Source organism: Elephantulus edwardii, unplaced genomic scaffold (assembly GCF_000299155.1).
Source record: "Elephantulus edwardii isolate Elephantulus edwardi_28Jun2011 unplaced genomic scaffold, EleEdw1.0 scaffold00115, whole genome shotgun sequence".
NCBI classification, from domain to species: domain Eukaryota; kingdom Metazoa; phylum Chordata; class Mammalia; order Macroscelidea; family Macroscelididae; genus Elephantulus; species Elephantulus edwardii.
In genome coordinates, this window is record NW_006399865.1 from 8,277,727 (window position 1) to 8,292,375 (window position 14,649).

General features: G+C 45.7%; 1 protein-coding gene across 3 annotated transcripts in view; it reads right to left on the reverse strand.

The window, feature by feature from the left end:
* The window catches only part of ASB11 (ankyrin repeat and SOCS box containing 11, E3 ubiquitin protein ligase), a 61,091-nt gene extending 47,358 nt beyond the window's left edge, over positions 1–13,733 (reverse strand). For 2 of the 3 annotated variants that reach the window (XM_006892388.1, XM_006892387.1), the window contains exons 1-2: positions 13,553–13,733; positions 3,711–3,790 (exon numbers count right to left, since the gene is read on the reverse strand). In XM_006892388.1, coding sequence (XP_006892450.1) covers positions 3,711–3,790; positions 13,553–13,733 — 261 coding nt within the window. Of the gene's footprint in view, positions 1–3,710; positions 3,791–12,393; positions 12,509–13,552 lie in introns of those variants that run through there. The other variant, XM_006892389.1, reaches the window with a different exon arrangement.
* Positions 13,734–14,649: the final 916 nt, after the last annotated feature.

Below are 14,649 nucleotides of genomic sequence, written 5' to 3' on the forward strand. Positions count from 1 at the left end.
GTGCATGAGGTCCTCCTCAGTTTCAGCAAGCAGGGTTATGTCATCTGCATAACGCAGATTGTTACTAGATCTTCCACCAATCCTGATGCCACAATTCTCCTCATAGAGCCAAGCCTCTCGGATAATCTGCTCTGCATCCAGGCCATAGTCTCCACAATTACTTGTTATGCATCAGAGAGCTGGACAATGACTAAGGATGACAGAAGAAGGATCAATACCTTTGAGTTGTGGAGAAGAGTGTAGAACATTTAATGAATGGCCATGAGAACAAACTAGAGAGGGTGAAACCAAACTCCTCCTTGGAGGCAAGGATTGTGAAGCTCTGTCTCCCATAATTTGGGCACGTGGCCAGGAGGAACCAGTCTTTGGAGAGGGAGGTCATGCTTGGGAGAATGGAGGGATAGCGCAGGAGAGGAAGACTGATGCATTTCCAAGAATATGAACCTGTATCCCTAAGCACAATTGATAACAGTGCATCTAAATTCCAAAATCAGTTGCCACAATAGTCTATGTATTTCCTATCGCCAAAGGAGCCCTTTAGAGTAGTGAGACAAGATCTTCACCCTGAGACTGGCAAAGCCCTTTTTCAGCAGGAATAGCTATGAGAATGTTGCACCCCCTCTCCTAATGAATCAGGGTGAAATCTCTTAAGGGAAGAGTGATAGGGAATGGCAAAGAACACATTGACAAAGGAGATTAATCAGAATTGGTTTTGACAAGGACTGTGGCAATATAACAGTAGAAACAGACTGTCAAGGAATATCCAACCTGAATCCTTCTGATCATATAGAGATTTTTGAAAGTATTTTCTTTGAGTTTATAATGTTTAATTTGTTTTATTTGTTTGTGTACAAAGGATGGAGAGAATAAAAACAAGCAAGAACGAATCAAAGAACAGAAGAAGCATCTAGATGATAATATAATTATGATAAAAACAAAAGGGGGGAAATACGGAAAGCCAATAGTAAATATTTGTGATAAACAGAATGCTATTTCAGAATGGAGTTCACCCTGAGGCACTAAGGTAATCCTTAAGGGTTTACTGGATTCTTGCATTGTGTTTGCTGACCTCTCCCTCCTGAGTCAAGGGGAAGGTTTTCAATAGAAAAAGCTTGCCTTCATTTGCATTGAATTATCTTTGTGATTTACTTCCTGATAATTTTCAGTAAAGATACAAGGAAGCTACGGTCACCCTTTCAGTTGAGAACTGCTGGCCCCCTGTTTTTAAGATCTTTGTTGTCTGTCTCATTATTAATAATTATAAAAATACTTTACCCTCAGGGGAGCTCTGGTGGCCTAGTGGCAAGGAACTGCAACTACAATCCCAGAGGCGCATGGTTCGAACCCACCAGATGCTCTGCCGAGGAAGGAGGGACAATCTCCTCCTGTACCAGTCAGATCTGATTTGACGGTACACGCACACACACACAAAAAAAAGTCAACAAAATCGACAAACCACTAGCAAAACTAACGAAGGAAAAGACACAAATAATCAGAATGAAAGAAGAAACGGGCAATGTCACAACAGAACCAACTAAAATAAAAAGGCTAAAAAAAAAATACTTTACCCTCAGTCTGCAGCAGAAGACACTCAATGAGATGGATTGACAGCAGTAACTGGGGTAATGGGAGCAGATGTTGAAGACAGTGAGACTGGGTCAGGATAAAACAGAGTTCAGAACTATTGTGCATGGGATTGCTGAGTTGCAAGCAACCTGATAGCACATAACAACAACACCACCACAGTGACATATGAACAACACTCAGTCTCATGAAGGAAAAATTCAAGCTACACTGAGGGCGTTGGCAAAGAAGGCCCCAGGAATCGATGACATTCTAGTTGACATGTTTGAACTAACCGATTTAACTCTAATGTGCTCACCAGTCTATGCCAGAAAATTTGGAGGACAGCTCTCTGGCCAAGTGATTGGAATAGACCCATATTTGTTCCTATTCCCAAGAATGTGGAAATTTTTTAATATGATTAATGTCACATGCAAGCAAAATATTACCAAGTATCATACAAAAATTGATAGAATAGTACATTGGCAAGAAACAGCCAGAAGTTCAAGCTGGGTTTAGAAAAGGCTGTGGCACTAAGAACATCATTACCAATGTCAGATGGATCCTGGCTAAAAGAAGAGACAACCAGAAGAATGTCTATTCATGTTTTATTGACCATACAAAGGCATTTGATTGTGTGGATCACAACAAACTAAGGTTAACATTGAGAAAAATGGGAATCCCAAAACACTTAATTGTGCTCCTGCAAAACCTTATCTAGACCAAGAAGCTGTTGTCCAAACAGAACAAGAAAACACTGCATGGTTTAAAATCAGGAAAGGTGTGTGTCATGGTTGTATCCTTTCTACATATCTATACAATCTATATGCTGATCAAATCATTCTCATAGCTGGACTCTGTGAGTAAGAATGTGGCATCAGGATTGGAGAATGACTCATCAACAACCTGCAGATGGCGCAACCTTGCTTGCTGAAAGTGAGGAGGATGTGAAACACTTGCAAGGTGGAGGGCCAGTGAAAGAGAGGAAGACCTCCAACAAGATGGATTAACAGCAACTGCAGCAATAAGCTCAAAGGTGTCCGAGATGATGCAGATGACACAGGATAGGAGAGAGTTCACATGTGTGGTTCATAGGGTCACTATGAGTGGCACTCAGCTTGACAGCATCAAACAATAACAAGTGACACAATTACTATACCAATGAGGTTGAGCATGTGGACAATTATAAGGATGATGAAGGAGAGGGCAATATGTTTTTCATAGGGTTGCTATGGGTTGTGGTTGACTTGATGGCACATAACAATAAGAAGTCCCTGAAAAATGACATCATGTTTGAAAAAGCAGAGGGTCACTGAAGGAGAGGAAGACCCGCAATGAGTTAGACTGATGCAATCAATGGCTGCAGCAGTGGATTAGACGACAGTAGAGATTATAAGGATGGCGCAGGACTGGGCTGAATTTCATTCTTTTGCACAAAGGCCCCCACTAGGAATCGGAGCTGAGTGAGCTTGTTGGCAGATCTCTCCCCAGTTGAGCTGCCAGATAACTTGAGCCTGAAAGACTCTGAGGGAGAACTGCCCAGATAAACTGCTCCATCACCCCAAGACCATCAGCTAGTGAAGGTCTGTTAACAGGTCTTGTTTTGAGGCAATTCGCCGCACAACGTACATTACTAATGTAACTTCAGAGTGTTGTCACTAGAGCATGTTGGGCAAGTGTGAGGTGAGTTAGTACAAGGCAGATGTGACAGATGGACATTCTCTCGTCATCTTCACCACCCCCTGCAGAAGTGCTTGGTGTGCAAAGAAGAACATGACTCTCAATGAGAGGGATTGACACAGCACCTTGCTGTCACTATAAGCTCAAACATTGCAATAAGAGTGAGGCTAGTGCAGGCTAACAGTGTTTGGTTCTACTGTACATCAGGTTGCTGTGAGTCAATACAGATTCAGCTACACCCAAATACAACAAGCCACCATGTTTTACAGGGGAGATTTCTAAGAGGAAAACCTAGGGGAGAAGGGAGGGAACTGGGCAAGTCAGGAGGACCAAATGCTGAGGGGCTGGGGGAGGCATACGCCAGAGATGGTAGTGCTTTCGCTGAGAAAACGCCAGGCCTCTGCCACCTCCAGAGCTGCCCCCGGTTCCCTCAGAAGCTGTGAGGGCTGAGTCTGCAGCTCACTTACTTGTGCAATTAGAGTCTTAAGGGCCAATAAACGGCCCTGGGCCGCAGCTTCATGAAGTGGCGATCGGTCAGCCCAGCAGTCTGCAACACAAACAGAGTTCAGAATCAGCATCTGGAAACTTCTCTCTGCTGCCAGTCAGGGAGGGCCAGGCATGTGAAAGGGGGCCTGGGGGGAGGAGAGGGGAGCATGTGCTGTGCATTGAGGTCTCTCAACAATGTCTCAGGGACACAAACTTGGGGAGCATGCTTCATTAGTCCGGAGGAGTGTGGGGAGAGGCAGTTTTCAGAGGCAGTTTTATAAGCAATAGATTTAGGTGCCCACGGTGTGATTCCACTAGCCCCCAAAAAAGGCAAAATGAAGGGGAAATCCAGCCAGTGGGCCTCCCCTCCTTCATCGTACCCCCTCTAACCCACCCATTCCCACCCCAAAGACACCACCAACCTGTGCACAGGAAGGAGGTGACAGCAGGTCAGGTTGATGATGCTTTGTCCAAACCCTCGCCCCCTGCCCCCGACCCAGGGAAGTGACTCAGCTATGTTTTGGTAAAGGTCTCCATGGTCAGAAAGCAAAGTGCTGTTGTTCAGATGACATAGTCCCCTCACTGCTCTTCCCTGGCTGAGGGAAGCTGCTGGCTGTCATCCTTCCAGAGTGGTTGCTAAACTAGGGGCCCTGGAGCCAGACTGCCAGGGTGTGAGTCCTAACTGGAGCACTTTCTCTGACAAAAAGACAAATCACTAAAATTATTTGAGTGCCTAACTACTTGCTGTTGAGTCGATTCCAACTAATTTGCTATGATTTTGCTAGTAAATAATTACTTGGGAGCCCAAGTGGGCTACCTGGTCCGTCTTTCCTGATGGATGGAAAGCAGAAACCTTAATGACATCATCATCCTAGGTCAAACGTTCCAGTAATTTCTGCTACTCATTGGCCGCTTTCCAATGATTCAGACAAATCCCACAGAGTGAAAGAAGCCAGACACAAAAAGATGTGTGCTGTGTGATGTTGTCTATAAAGCAACAGAAGAGGCCGGACTCACACGCTGGTGTTAGAAGTCAAAACCAACCCGAGGAGGGGGGTGTGATCGGGAAGGGCATTCTGATGGTGTTTGCTGCGGACCTGCGCTCTCGGCTGCCCTCCCTCTTCTGCACTTTGTTGTTTTTATCTTGGTAATGGGTTGATTACAATGCCCACCCCCCAACCCCGTGTTCATGGCCACTGGACCTCAAACGACACCTTATTCGAAAATAAGGTGGCTGCACATATCATCAAGTTAAGATGAGGTCCGACTAGAATAGGGTAGGCCCCTAAATCCAGTAACTGGGGACCCTGTGAGAAAAGCAGAGGAGGCACAGACATTAACAGAGAAGGTTATGTGGTGCAGGAAGTACAATTAGGGTGATGTGTCCACAAGTCAAGGAGAGCCCCCAGGCTCGCCGGGGAGGAGGCCCCAGGCTCGCCAGGGAACGCCAGAAGCCAGAAAAGAGGCCTGGACCAGACCTTTCCTGAAAGCCTTCGAGGCAGCATGGGCCTGCTGACACCACCATTTCAGACATCCGGCCTCCAGAACTGAAAGAGAAGAAACTCCTGTTCCCAGAAGTCAGCACGTTTGTGGTGCTTGGTTACAGTAGCCCTGGGACTCAGACGCCAAGATGGTGCCACACTTAAGCAGCACGTGTCCGTATAAGTCAAGCAGCTGCCTGCTCCCACTACCTTCGCAGCTCCTCGCCTCTCCCTACTCCCAAGGGGGATCACCCTGCTCTTGGTATGCTGAGGTGGGAGCATGACAGAGGGGGGAGAGAGGGGCGCAGGCAAGCAGGCTCCCCGTTGCTCACTCGGCCTCACCCACTGTGTTCACGCCTGGTCTGTGGGCTGCCTTCCCCCAGCACAGGGCCACCCAGAGCAGCCAGCCTGCGCACCAGCATTGGTACGCCCCTCCACAGCGCGGTCTCCCCCTGTCCCCGCTTCCAGCCCGCACCTCTCGGCATGGCTGTCTCCCCTGGGTGTGATGGTATCTCCTCAGGCTTCTTCCTCACCACCCCACTGCCTTCCAAGCCTCTTTCCCAGCTCAGGAACTCGAGGCGTGTGGCGGAACACCCACCTCTGCTGTCATGGGAGCTCTGCCTCCAGAGCGCGGCTGGAAAACGCTCAGTTCTCCTTCGTTAGAAGCCGTTTTCTAAGCCCCTAATCCCACTCCATTCCTCCTGAGGCTCAAATGCTCCCGAGCTATATACTGTGCGGAGACCCCCAGGTGCCCAGCATCCGGGGATGGGGTGACCCCTTCTTTGGGCTCACAGAATTGGCACGACCTTGCTCGTCCCATCCTGCTTGCCCTACATAAGCGCCCAGAAGAACGAACAAGCCAGTCTTCGAAGATAGACAGCCAGAATGCTGCCTAGGAAGGAAGATGGTGAGACCTCCGGCTCGTTTACCTGGGGTGCAGCGTCGAGAGAGATGGGTTGCTCGAGAAGGACGTCGTGTTTGGGCGTGAGGACACCTCCAGTGATACGGAGTGACACGGCAGCCACAGCAGGGCACTGACCACCCCCTTCTGGTGTGTCCTGGTGGAGCGGGCTTGGCAGCAACAATAAGAACCAAAACTCAAGGCCTCTGCCGGGGAGCCCGACTCAGAGGCCCTCATCCACCGAGCCCCGAAAGCTGTAAATCTTACGGGCGGGGAAGACTGACTCTTCTTTCCCTCCAGGAGGAGAAGCTGCTGGGTTCGAATCACCCTGTCCCCTGCGTGACCCTGCATGACCCTGGGTCTTAGGGAGCTGTGACTTGCATGCGTCCCGGGTCTCTGTGTTGTGTCCCCTCCAATCCTACCTAATGGCATCATTCATGAAGTGCCGACCTTCCCATCTAAGCCTATGTGACTCCCAGAACCGCACCCCTAGGCCTTCAGGAGGGACAGGACTAATTCCAAATGCCCTGTAGCTCTTGCCCCACATGAAGCGGGTCTCCCAGCTGGCAAGTAGCTGAAGACTCTGGTCCAGGGTCCGGAAGCTTCCAAATGCTCCCTGCTCTGGTGTTAACTACGGACTTTTATTTGCACACACACACACCCCCACCCCGAATTTTATTTTGGGTGACTGTGGAGACTATGCACCAGTTGATACGTATATGTTTAGGGGCATGATCTAAAAACGACTGGCATTGAAATTCAGCCTGTTCTCACGCTCGATTTGATTGCCTTGAAGCTGAGCTATCTGCCCACCTCTCTGTACTGTCTCTCTAGACCTGTGGGCTGTGCGCCATCCACACAGTCATTACTGTTCGTGAGCCCGCTGCTGTGATCACGGTGTGAGCTCACCTTCTTAAGAGTCTTCCTTTTTTTTCCATCGACTCTACTTTTCCACACATTATGATGGCCTTCTCCAGAGACTAGGCCCTCCCTGATAGTTTGAAAAAACGAAACAAGGCCAGTAGGCCAGTTGCCACCAAAAGGACCACAATTCACGGTGGCCCTGTGTTGTGTCAAAGGAGAACCACACTATGTAGAGTTTCCACTGTGTGATTTTTTTCAAAAAGCAGGTCACCTGCCCTTTCGTCCAACGCATCTCCGAGTGGATGTATTAACTCTTTGAACTACTCACAGATTTTATCTATAAACGTTCTTGTGAATTGTTGTGTGCTGTCGAATCTGAAGTGACCCAGCGCTGTGGGTTTTCAGAGGCGGTAAATTGTACAGGAGGTGATTGCTCATCCTTCTCCCACAGAGCAGCTGGTGGTTTCGAACTGCCTGACTTTAGGTTGGCAGAGCAGCTCCTTTTCCACTAGGCCACCAGAAGAGCTCCCTCTAACTAGAATTGGTAGGCAGTAACTGAGTAATTATCCTCTTAAAGCCAAAATCATTTTTGTTTCTCAACTCAGACAACGCTAGTCTCGAGAGTGCAGCCCGGGCAGTCCTCTGGTTGGGAATTTGCTCCCCGGAGCCTTTGAAGACGAGGAGCACACAGAGCTGCTGTGGCCGGCTCCCCAGTGGAGCCTATTCTCGTTCCCAGCACGTAACCTCTTGCTCGTCTCATTCTCTTCTTGCAAATTCAAGCTAATTGTGAGAAATTAAGGCTAAAAGTTCTTTGGCAGCTGGGGAATTTTTCCATTCCTTTCCGGAAATATGCAACTAAGCTTTCCAAAGCTTAAGGAGGAATTAAAAATCATTCTCTTCGGAGGCAATCTATTTTTAGTTGCCAGGCAGACTGCCCGGGTCACGGGGCCCCGCAGGCACAGGATGAAGATCGTTTCCCCCCACAAATATGTTTACTTGTTCCCTATGAGGTAGACGGAAGCCAGGCAAGGCCTTTTTCATTCTCCCCTTTCACACTTTTTCCCAGTATGTAATTTACATCGAAAGCCCTTGGACTCCTGAAGTCACAGTTTCAGGACAACTTCAAGAAGCTTAGAATTCCAAAACTGAATGGGTTCAGATGGAATACAGTGTGCATTCCAAGTGTTCATGATCAAAATCAGTTCTTGTTTTGTTCATTTGCATTTTTCCATTCAGCCCAATTCTGACAAAGGCTTTGTGATTACTGGTTTATTATTGTCCAGAAAGCTCTGACACACAACCCCCCCCCCACCCCAGTACTCTTGGAACAATTTCATCCTCTTCAAGTCCTGCAGTCTTGTGAAGCAACATGAGATTGTTGTCTTCCTTCCCAACCCCTGGGCCATTTATTAATGACAAGATCATTCAAAGGGAATCAAAGTATACACAAGAGCTTAGCAAAATGAAAGATATTCTAGGTAAAACAAAGGCAGTTGGAGGGGGGAGAATCATATAATACATTTCAGAGGTAGCTAAACTAGAATAGAATGAAAACAGTGGTGAGTTTGTGGAAGAATTCTTTCCTTCCACACAGAAGGCCAGAGCTCGATTCCCAGCCAGTGCACTTCATGGGGGCCCCATTTGTCAGTGGGGCTTGTGTATTGCTATGATGCTCTGGTGGCATAAGAGTGAAGCATGCAGCTGCTAACCAAAAGGTTGGTGGTTCGAACCTATCCACAGGCTAAGATCACTATGAGTTGGAATTGACTTGGCAGCACACAACCACAGTGATGCTGAATAGGTTTCAGCAGGGCTTCCAGGCTAAGGGTAGAAAGAAAGGCCTGGTGATCACCTTCTAAAAATCACCCATGAAATCACACCAGACAACAGGTTTTACTTGTCCACTGCTGGTGTCACGGGGTGGGACAGGACCGGGCAGCATTCTGTCCCCTTATCCATGACTTCCTCGTGAGTGTGGGACAGGCACAATTTTGTGGCAGCTAGCAGCAACATAATAATAAAGCTGAGTTAAAATGAATAATATCTAGGCTGCTCAGTGGTCTGGAGGAGTAACATATCCTTGGAGGTGAGCTCCAAAGAAGGTCCCTTGGAGGGGCAGGAGAGCTGAGCTAAGATGACAGACAGGCGGGGAGGCAGAGCATGGACCAAGCCGGCAGCCACCTGTCACTTGCGATCAGATCACTTGGAAGATGGCTGCACCAGGACTCGGTGGGCACCACCCGAATGATGAGAAAGCAAAAGGGAACCAAGGCAGGGACGTGTTGGTGGGACAGAAGGGGCTGGAGAGAGGAGTCCGGGCGGAGAGTCAGGCATGGGTGTGGGTGTTGGGTCACAGGGTCAGCCCTCTGCCTTCACAACAGTAGGAACAGCTGGTTTTCAACACTGCACATACAACAGAGCTCAGCTTTCCGACTTAGTTTAAAAGTTTTTTTGTGTTTTGTGGTTTTTTTTAAAGTGCCACCGTCTCTTATCTTCAACTGTAAACCCCCTCCCAAATTCTGAAAGCCAAGAATTTCCCCAGGTTGGATGGGCAGCAAAATGAGAGTAGGCTTTCTGGTCAGTGATGGTTTCTTTGTCACTTTAGGCTCACTTGGGATGAATGCATTTGCTATCGAAATAGCAAGCTGAGTTCATACTCCGCATGAACTTAAGTAGCTCTTGGCCCCCCGGGAGCACTGGATAATAGATGCTATGTAAGCATTCCACCGTGCACAATATTCCCAGTTGGGAGACATAGCTGCCCAAGGGGCAGGATAGCAGATTATCCACCTATATAATATACTTTCTTTCTTTCTTTTAATCAAGTTCGAGGAACAGGTGACAGTACCAAATTCAGCTCCCATTCTGGTCAAATTAGCAAAGGTGAAACATCTCTTAGAGGAAGACAGCAACTTTCAGCACTGCAGAGGAACTTCTGCAAGCTCAAGTGGGCTCTGCTTACCAGGCAGACCCAGCACCAAGGGGCTAGGACAATGTTTTAGACTGAAAAAAGAAAAAAAAAACATTGATGTATTGTCAACAGACTACACGGAGAGCCCTGTCAGATCAAAACTAGGAAGCGTGAACCACAGCTTAATGCAACTTGCATGAGTCATCACACATGTAATAGTTTAAATTGCAAAGACAGTGCTTTCCAGAATATGACATTTGAGAAAAAAGGAAGTCTTTCCAGAAGATTCTGCAGCCAAAAGGCTATGTAAAAAAGGATAGAAGGGTGGCCCCCACAAGAAATTGCTAGTTGGCAATTCTTACAGGGACCCCACTATGCGCAGAGTAGGACTGACTGCTCCTTTGCCTTTTCAAAGTGGTGACCATTTGGAAGCAGATCGCCAGACCTGTCTTCTGAGGCACTTCTGAGTAGGTTCAAACCTTTTGGCTAGTAGCGTAGCAATAATGCTCTGGAAAACCTAAACTCTGTCTAGCTAAGAAAGCCACAGTCATTTTGCTTTTGATAGTATTGACACTCATTTCCTGAAACTTAATTGTTACTGTTAATCATTGCCATGGAGTCAGACCTGAATCACAGCCCACCCTCCAGCAGGTTTTCAGAGGCTGTAAATCATGCAGGAGACTAGCCATCTATCTTCTGTGGAGCAACTAGTGGATTTGAACTGCTTGCCTTTGGGTGAGCAGCAACTCCTTACTCACTAAGCAGCCAGCACTTTTTAGGGATTTAATTGGCTGGTGGAATAACAGTATTTAGCATTGGTCAGTGTGCTCATATACTGATGAAACGTCTTATGATTTTCCCAGCAGATCTGGCCAGCAAAGGTCTCTTTTTCATCCAACTGACTACTTTCATAAATTTTTTTCCTTGATTTTTAGCACACCTTTATTTCAGTTCTAAAAAGAAAGTATCCAATTTCTTACAGAATCCAAGGGAAGGGGGGGGACACACAAACTCTCTGAGACTATAAATCTTTATGCCCATCATTCTCTCACAGAGCAGTCAGTGAGTTCGAACCTCTGACCTCACAGTCAGTACCTCAACAGATCCCAGACTACCAGATCTATTTCCATGTTACTAAAAACAAAGCAAGCAAACCAGCCCTAACACTCATTGCCAGGGAGTCAGAACCAGCTTGTAGCTGAGCCACCAGCAGGCTCTGAAGGCTGTCAGATCTCACAGGAGGAGACTGCCTGTCTTTTCTCGAGGTTCACACTGCCAGAGAAGTGCTGTCTTTGGGGTAACAGAGCAATTCCTGTAGACTATGCCCCAGGTCCCATGTTCTTACAGAAAGGCTTGCTTATGAAGTCTCAACATACTCTCTAATGCATAACCCTCAAAACAAAGGACCATCAAGTTGATTGTGATTCTCGGAGTCCCTTGATTGAGTTTCTAAGCTGCAAATCTTTATGAGAGGACACTGTCCATCTCTCTTCCATGGAAAGACTGGACTTGAACTGCCTACCTTTAGGTTATCAGCCTCACATTTATGCACCTCCAGGGCTCCTCTGTGTCACATACACAGGTAATATGTAAATTTGTGTCCTTGTATGCACATACATATGCATGTGTAAGAAAGAAACCAAACAATGGTCATTTAAAAATAAGTTTTGACCTTGTAATACTCTGCTCCTTCTGTTAAATAAACGAATGCAATCCTAAGAACTTGAGTAAGTAAAGATACTTGAGCTAAACAATGAGTTTCCTAAGCTCTGATCTTTACAGAAGTTGACTGTCACATCTTTCTCCTGAGGAGCAAGCAGCTAATGGGTTCAAACCACTGACCCTTTGATTAGCAGCCAGGAGCTTAACCACTGTACCACCAGGGCTGCTGCTAAAATGCCTACAGACTGAATGAGCCTTATTGAATACATTTGTACTGTGGTTCTAGACTCAATTTGAAACCATGCAACCATACTAATGCTTACACAAGTTTAACAAACAGCTAATTACCATCGACTCAGAACCGGCTCCTAGCTGACCCTCCAGTGGACTTTCAGAGGCTGTAAGACACACGGGAGGAGACTGCCCAACTTTCTCCAGCAGAGCAGCTGGTAGATCCAAATTTCCTGCCTCTGGGTTGGCAGCGCAAATCCTTGCCACTAGACCACCAGAGCTCAAATTCTTCTTCTTCTATTATTATTATTATTATTATTATTATTATTATTATTATTATTATTTAAAGAATGTATTTAACTTAGGGCCACAGAGACAGGATTAAAGCTCATGAACAACAGGAGAAATAATGTCCAACATACTCTTGCCATTAATCGACTTTGTTGGACTTGACCTAATTTAAGCCATAGGGATGATGTGGCTGAGAAAACACCAAAAAGGAGTTACTGAATATTTTAGGAGGCTCCTGCCCAGATTCACAAATCCAATTTGAAAATAGCTTGTCTTGAACTAAAAGAAAAGTATTATTATCTTACATAGTCAAAGGAACATACCTCCCTGAAAAGTATGGCAAATGTAATCCCCAAACGGCACCTCTTTCCACTGCCAGGGACTCCCACTTTCTGAAACCTCGGGCTTCTTCTCACTGTTCCCAGTTAATTGAAGCATTTTGATGGTTCGTCTTTGGAAGTCTTGTTTCTTTGGGCGAGACTACGGTTGACCAGTTAACAGTCAAGGTTACCCCGTGTATTGAAATTGCATATCGTAAGCCTGTTTTGAAAGTGAATCCTGGATGCCAATTGAAAGTGGATACTGGATAAAGAATGATGTAACCCGGGAGCCCCTGCAACCTCTGGAAATGCAGAGGGAAATGCTGGACTCTGCTTCTGAGTAAAGGCTTCTCAAGCAAAGGGCAATCTGGCAGCGACAGGGAAATCAGATTCACTGGCTCCTCAGAGGGTCTCACTTTAATTAAAGTGAGTCATTTCTTCAAAGAAGCTGAAACACGATTTGGCAAAGCACGGGGCCTGATCATGTCCCCTGTTCCCCACAAAATCTTGGCATTTCACATTTCATAATCAAAGCACCTCCTTTGTTTTGAACACAAGTGTGTTGCTCTATGCAGTGCCAAGCAAAAATGGTGACAAACAGTTAATCAACTCCATTTGCAAATGACAGCACATGCATATATACACACCACACCACGTTTGCTGCTTTTAAGTTAACCCACTAGCCATTCTATTCCCTGAGGAAATCTTCTCATGAAACTGCTCTCCATCATTCAAGTCTGATTTAGAATATTAAGGAAACTCATCTGATGTGTGTGTGTGTGTGTGTGTGTATATATATATATATATATATATATATATATATATAATTCTTCTGGTCAACAGACAGGAGGTTCTCAAAACAGTCTTAGCAAGCCACTGCTTCATTCACGTCTTAAATAATAACGGCAAACACAACTACTAACTTGCAAATAAAATCAAGAAATAAAGCTAAGAATCCTACACAGATTGGTGCAGCCTACACCATTTTGTCTCTTTAAATAAGAACTTGATCTCTTAACTACTCAGAAGTAGAAAGGCACCATGCCTTCTAGAAATAAACTTGTTAGGAATTATCTAGGAGGGTTTATTGTTTGGTTTTGTTGGGGTTTTTTTTGTTTTTCTTTTTTTAAGAATTGGGAACAAATCCATGTATTTTTTTTACCTGAAACTGCTCCATAGATCTCTTCGGCTATCCTAGCCGCTTCTTTCCTATTTCCTTTGACGATATAGAAATGGGTTAGGAGAGCCAAGAAAACTTTGATTAAGAGCTTGAAGAAAAAAAAAGTAGCAAACATTGTAATAAAAATGTTTTTAAAGCCGTAGGAAAAAGGACTCTCATCCATTTTGGCTTACTCTGTATAGGTTCACAGGACTGTAAAATCTCACCGAGTTATAATTGGTGTCATATGACATCTATTTTAAACTGTCGAGCACTCGGTGCTCCTCCTATTACGGAGAACTCAGTTTGTAAATTGTAATCTACAAACGTGGACTGACATCCAGGATCCCTGTGAAATGCACTAGAAAATCTCCCTTCCAAATAGAAACTTTCAATAGTTTTCAGGGCCACATGACTAAATGAGCATGACTTAACAAACAGGATTCACAGCCAAATCTTTCGAATGCCTAAACCCCAGTTTTTGCCACAGGGTACTGAAAAGCAGGGTTGGAAAGATAAAACTTCTCAGATGCTGTAGGCACAAAACAAGTTAACTGACGTTCCCCCATGGCTGACCCTCTGGAGGATTTTCAGAGGCAGTTAATCACACAGGAGGAGATTGTCCATCCTTCTCCTGTTCCTACAAAGAAGTGTTGTTATAGATCATATTGTATCTCTTCCAAAGTGTGTTGGAATTCTGTGCTATTCTTGTGGGTGTAATCCTGTTTTGAAAGAGAGTTTTCCTTGCTATGTTAAGGAAATAGAACCAAATAATTTCTAGATTATTCCATGAACAGATTAGATGCAGAACTAGGCACACACAGAAGACAGATGTATGTGAGAATTGCCAAGGAATCAAGGGATGCCTTGGGCCACTAACAAGGAAGGAGCTTATTTATATGACATGGATGGGTAGGGAGTTTCACTACCAACCCAAAGTCTTGAGGTTCGAATCCACCAGCTGCTTCAAGGGAGGAAGATGGGCAATCTCTTCCTATGTGATGATTTACAGCCTCTGAAACCTCCTGGGAGGGATTCCAATTTAGTAGCACTGAGTTGAGTTGAAACCTTGATTTAAGGGGCTTCTGGTGGAGTAGTGT